Below are 6,200 nucleotides of genomic sequence, written 5' to 3' on the forward strand. Positions count from 1 at the left end.
ATGAATGCACAACATACTCAACTTTTATATGAAATACTACCTGACAGCATCAGTGAGGTGGCTGTATGGAATATCAACCCTCACAGTAGCTAGAGGCCACCATACAGTCATGTGGATCAGTTTGGGAACCACTGATGCACCGTTACAGGATCTTAGGCATAAAAACTTATAGAAAAATGCCAGAGGAGAAATCAGAACCAAGAAGTTAATGGGGGGGAAGGGAAGACACTCCTTTTTGTATAACACACATTATGGTATGTAGAAAACAGGGAAGGGTGACAGATGCCTCATTAAGACCAAGATTTCAGTTGCTGACTAGTCCACAGGGACTTCCAAGACTTGACTGGACAAAGCCCTAAGCAGCTTGGCCCAACTCAACTACTGAACAAATAGCAGTGACCCTGTTTTAAGTAGGAAGGTGGACAAGAGACCTCCTGAAGTCCCTTCTCACAAGAAGGATTTCCAAGATCCATCAAGGGGACAAAGGACGCTTGAGAAAATCCAAACTAAGCACTTTGATGAGGAATCAAACAAGTAATAAAAGCCACACTTACTCTATTTTTTCTTTCAATAACTGCAGTACGAGAACAGACACGGTATGCAGCTGAGTATGACACACAAGGTGAAGCTGTACTTGAAAAATTCAGAACTTACTTTATTTTAAACAACTTTTTTTCTTTTTACAAAACGTCCCACACTGTACAATACATCAACATTTTTCTAAGGTAGGATTTTTTAAAATTATGTAACCATTTCCTCTTCTTCAGTTTTGAGGTAGAGATCCACACATTTCCAATCAGCATTTTTTTTTTAAAAAAAAAGCACTTAAGCCCTTCCCAGTATAATCCAGATGTAAAAGCAATGCACAAGAGCACAATGTCCATTTTTCCATTATTAATTGCTCAGTTAAATTGGAAATCATGCCACAGCCTATAAAAGTTGGCATTTAGAAGTTGGCCCATTAACTGCATGAAGAAATCCTGCAAAGATCAGAGCTGCTATCATGGAGGGGCATCATCTAAGGCAACACTTCCTGAAGGAGAATCCTCTGCCCCAGAAGCAGGGCTGTCAGGCAGGGGACTAGAAGCATCTATTTCCAAGCTGTGCTGCTTCTCCAGATCACAATTCATGTCAGAATTTCCTCCGCCACTCACCTCTCCCTCTGACTCTTCAGTCAATTTGTCTTGGGCCTGAGCTGACTCCTCAGAATCTTCCTTTTCACGCAGAAAACTGCAAATCGTATTAGGCCTGCTGTGGGAAAAATCTCTGTCCTTGATCTGTAACCACTCCACTCCACCTGATGCAAAGGAGGGAAATTGATATTAGTGACAAAAGAAGTTAAGAGATACCAGCAGTTTTTTCTTAGTTTAAGTTCGCTGTTATTAAGGCTGAGCTTGACTAACATTTAAGTAAAAGAATTACTTAGGACAGAAAGATGTCTTTCAAGAATTTGGACCAACACTAATTTTTGTGGCGAGTCTCACCATGGGGCTTAAACCATTCATTTTCCTTGAAAAATAAGGCTATGAATCACAGAAAGGCATTTGATAAAGAAAGGCCAGCTTAAAATGAAGAGAAACTTAACTGTTGATAAATTAACAACAACATGTATAGGCTTATCCAAGCCATATAGCTACAGGTTTTTTATCTAGATACTGGAAGCGTTGTGTATGGTTCATTGATGTCACCAGCTCAGTCTCTAAAGAGCAGTCACAACGGAGATTAAATTATTAGGAAATTAATGAAAAGCAGAAATGTCAAGATACAAAACTATGCTATGTCCATGTCACAAATACTGTGTCCTGCTCAACCCCTACTGTAAAACTAGAAAAGAGAAATAAGAATTGGTGAGAGTAAAGTTAACTCTACATGGCAACAGACTTTAAAAAAAACCCAAACCAAACCAACAACAAAACAAACAAAAACACAACAAAAAAGACAGAGACTAGAATTTTACTTGGAGAAGACACCTCAGAGGGGGCAGATGTTTATAAAGCTGTACTGGGAAGACAAGTAGGGATTGACTTATCTCCTAATCCTGATAACAAAATAAGTAACTCGCACTCATTGGAAGCACCAGATTGTGCATTTGTAACAACCACAAAAGCAAACAAACAATCAAGAAAAATTGTAAAGCTGTACTTTTTCCATACAACAGAAATGTGATTTGAAAACTAACTCTCATAAAAAGTGGTAGAAGTCAAAAGTATGGACGGGTTCAAAAAGCAAGTGAAGATGACAGAGCCCTTATGGACTAAAGGCACATTAGTCCAGATGAAAACTCTTTGTCAGGATATGCTCTTATAGTCTTCTGAGGAATCTCCTACTAGCCACTTCTAGAGGCAACACTGGTCAAAAGGAATCTGCTTTTTGTGTGTGTTTTGTTTTGTATTTTTCTATTTAAATATACACATTTGTTGTCTAAAAAAGAAAGTTCCTCTAACTTCCTGCATGCTCTTGAATCAAACACTTAATCAAGGCTGACACTCCTAAGCATAATCCATCCACGTCCCTAGGCATAAGGGCAGAGGCACTAACCAACATTCTCTTCTCCTTCCTTCTTTTCTGTCAGAAGTGTCCGTGTCATGTTCAACTTCTTCATTGTGTGGCACTTGTATTTCAGCTGCACTTTTTGGTTGCCTTCTGCATCTAGTAGGAAGAGAGGAAAAAAACCAATACCCAAAACCCAATCATTATAGTGAATTCCACTATGAACTGAAACAGATAAGTATTATTTTTAACCTCCCAGGCTACCACAACGAACAGGACATCAAATCACAACAATTACCATGCTCTGTGTTTTCTTCAAAAACCACACAGGTTCCCAAAGTATCTATGGGAAAAAAAAAAAAAAAAAAAAAAAGAGAGAAAGTCTTAGAGACTAATTTATATCAGTTGCAGATACTGCACCCACTGGCAGAGTTTTGGGAACATTCTGGGAATGCTTCTGGCCCCTTGCAAAGGCCCAGCACTGGTAACCACACTGCCAACTCAGGGACAGACAGGAGGAGTATTGTGGTCATTATAAGGGAAGACTCCAGACCATTTTCTTCCAGACCGATATTGTCACCCTAAGGCAAATGGGAGAACTACAGATTGCACAAGTCCTGCTTATACAGGAGAAAACAAACACTTACTATAAGGCATTTTATGTCCCACATTTCTCCCTGCAGAAATACCAGCTTGGAGTCAGCTTCCCAGGCCTACTTTCCAGTATGTAACAGGGATGGCAAGGCTAATTTAGCAGCGAACTCAGACCGGTGCTGCTCTACGCGGTGTTGCACAAACACCACCCAGAACTTCAGCACCTCACAGGCCCATGTTCTCCCTTCACAGTGCAGTTAACTGACCTTAAGAAAGTTCTTTGGGTCACATGAAAAAGGAGAGATTGTATCCACACCGTTTTTCCTACCTTCATATTCTCCTGCAAATACATATCTGTCCACTTGTAAAATGGGCCTCTCTGTCTCTATTCCCTATAAAAAGAAAGACAAAATTGCACAGATGTCAGGTCTCCATTACTCCAGGCAAATTTCTTGCTGTGAGACCAGAGAAGATAGATATAGCAGAACTCAGATTACATTGATTCCTTGAAAAGATAAATAGTTTAAAAAAACCCCATAAGGTAATAACAGTAAAATACCTATTCCATAATGCTATAAATGTGAAATAAAGTTTCTTTTGGTATTAGAGAAAAGGAATGTATTCCAGACTGTAAAACTTTCTCAAACTATCAACTTCATATGAAGAAAAACACATCTTTAAAACAGGATTTATGCAGGATTCCTCTGCAGCGGGCCTCTTCCAAATATACAGGCCAGGATCCCATTATTCTTAATGTAAGATATATCTATGAACTATATTTTGATAAAAATTAATGCCTGAACAGAATATAATAATTGAGGCAAAATGTCTTCTAATAGTACATTGTGAACATCAACATTCTTCAGGACATGAAGGTAAGCACCTGCTAAAAGTTTTGAAGATAAGACTCTGTGGTAAATTGCACAAAATACAGAATATCACACAGGTTGACAGGAATTTGTGCAGTTTTCCCTTTGTACTTTTAACAAACAAAAGTATCTAAGATCAGCAAGATTTAAGCTCTGGGATTCTCTTTCTGCTGCATAAGTTGAGAACATCAATAGTATTATATTAACATGTAGAACATATTTTTGATTCTCTTTTTTACTATAGAAAATTAATAAGCAGTTCTAGGCAGCAGCATTAAGGTTTTTAAAATTCAAAACTTTATTTCTTTGGCTGATTGCATTTGGTTTCAGACCATGCAAAAATGGAGACTGTCTTCCCCTCATGTGACCAGCATCACAGCAAACTTGCTAAACAGAACAATACAAAGCAGAATCTTTTATTGGGAGTTTTAACAACAGTCATCTGTTTCAAAAAAATCTCAAGGAATGCTTACTTTTTGGAGTGAGTGAAAGTAGATTTGGATACAGTATAGATACTTAAAGGTTTTTCTAGCAAGATTACAAGAGAATCTCAAAGCACAACATTTAAAAGAATCTCATTAACACTAATGAAGAATATGTAGCCATTCAGCCATCAGTAATGAACCATCTGTGTAATACGTTTCAAGTGACTTAGGTCAGATCCAGGAAGCAAATCTGCTTATAAAAGGACATCTATCCAGTGACAGATAAATTATGAATTTTGATTGTATCTCTACATTTGACAGTTTCAGAACTGACTTTACCACCTCACATATCTTCTGATCAGTAGCATACTCCAAGATGTTCTCTTCCATCTGTGCAGTCTTTAATAAAGGTCTAATACTCGTACTACCTACCTGCACAGCTCACATACTCCAAGTAGATTTTGAAAGGCGAATAAAATTTATCCCGAACAAAGTGTTTAAAAAAACTCAAAGGAAAAGGACAAGTATGTCAGATTCTTACAATAACATAAGTGAAGGCAACGTCCAAAACTGTTTACCAAATGCTTAAGACCAAATTATCCTTTGCATTTACAACACTCAAACTTGCCAGGCATTATCTACAGAAAAAAAAAAAAATTGTAAATACAGTGCAATTTGGAAACATTTTGCATTTATAAAATAGTATATTCAAGGACCATATGCCATTTCTGACAAAGAAACAGCTCACAACCTGCAGCAATACAGCGAAGACAGTGCACAGAGTTCTCTATCAAAGATTTAATCTAAATGTTACGGACTTCAAGGAATTTAGAAACAGCCTCAGTCCCCTGTGTACACGTGTACTGACTTACCCCTTTCCTATTGTGCTGTAATCACTCACCAAAATCTTGCATTTGTTTTCACATTTTTCTAAGAAGTCTGAATCAATAATTCCTGACAGTTCCACCATGACCAGTTGCTCCTACAAGATAAGTTTGTAACGTACATCTGTAATTGATATATTTGAAATCAGGAGAAAAACAAAACAAAAAAACCTAACAACAAACAACCCAAAACAAAAAACCCAGCACACAAAGACACAGACCTTCAGAATAAACAGACCCCAAATCTGACTTACTCTGCATTTTGTCTAGAGAAAATGGCAGAGAGGTACTGCAGTACCCTGGGGAATGCAGCATCCCACTGCTCCATCATACACCTGTTTCACACCCAAAATTCCAGGCCTTTTCTTCCTAGCTAGAAAGGGAGCTCCTTTTTCAAGGGTGAACTCAATATGGGTTATTTATTAATTGTAACAATATAAACAGCTACGTATTCCAAAATACATTTTTTAAAGCTTTAGTACCTACCTAAATAAGGAAGGCACTATAGCAAGAGTTTAAGTAACATGCTGCTTGAAATGGTTACCTTTAACTCTTTATAACGCACTGCCCTGAAATAAATTCCTGTTCATAATTCTTTACAATTTTGGGTAAGAAAAATGCAAGAACAAAACAAAAAATTTTGCCACCTTGAAAAACCTTTTATTCAAGGACAAAAAGAGCTTTCAAGAATCATCATCTACTAAATCTCCGTGAACACACAATATTAGATGAGCCATAGTTTGTATTTTCAGATGCTGTGGAGATAGGAAGCAACTGACACTGGACGAGTGCTGACAACGGCGTTTTCCAGATAACCTGGAGCCGAACAGCCGTCAGGGAGCGGCTTTGGGAACCCCACCGCTGCGGGGCAGAGGCACCGGGACACCCGGCAGCTCCCGGGGAAGGCGCTGGCTCTGTGCCCGACCCACCGCCAGCCC

At 38.4% G+C, this 6,200-nt stretch overlaps 1 protein-coding gene across 1 annotated transcript; it reads right to left on the minus strand.

The window, feature by feature from the left end:
* Positions 1-773: 773 nt before the first annotated feature.
* On the minus strand, positions 774-5,359 carry GTF3C6 (general transcription factor IIIC subunit 6). The gene is made up of 5 exons (XM_010166819.1): positions 5,280-5,359; positions 3,413-3,476; positions 2,789-2,833; positions 2,539-2,649; positions 774-1,297 (listed from the first exon to the last, which is right to left on the minus strand). Exons 1-5 carry the CDS (start codon positions 5,346-5,348, stop codon positions 1,002-1,004), a joined length of 585 nt encoding a protein of 194 aa, XP_010165121.1. The 5' UTR covers positions 5,349-5,359; the 3' UTR covers positions 774-1,001.
* Positions 5,360-6,200: the final 841 nt, after the last annotated feature.

This window comes from Antrostomus carolinensis, unplaced genomic scaffold, assembly GCF_000700745.2.
Source record: "Antrostomus carolinensis isolate BGI_N321 unplaced genomic scaffold, ASM70074v2 scaffold22874, whole genome shotgun sequence".
NCBI classification, from domain to species: Eukaryota; Metazoa; Chordata; class Aves; order Caprimulgiformes; family Caprimulgidae; genus Antrostomus; species Antrostomus carolinensis.

Excerpts from the sequence above, each read along its gene's own strand:
- GTF3C6 (XM_010166819.1), bottom strand. The coding sequence starts at position 5,348 with ATGGTGGAACTGTCAGGAATTATTGATTCAGACTTCTTAGAAAAATGT. Across the intron at positions 2,834-3,412 it reads ATTTGCAGGAGAATATGAAG|ATACTTTGGGAACCTGTGTG; the intron begins GTAGGAAAAACG and ends TTTTTCCCATAG. Across the intron at positions 1,298-2,538 it reads GGAAGGAGAAGAGAATGTTG|GTGGAGTGGAGTGGTTACAG; the intron begins GTTAGTGCCTCT and ends CCTTTGCATCAG.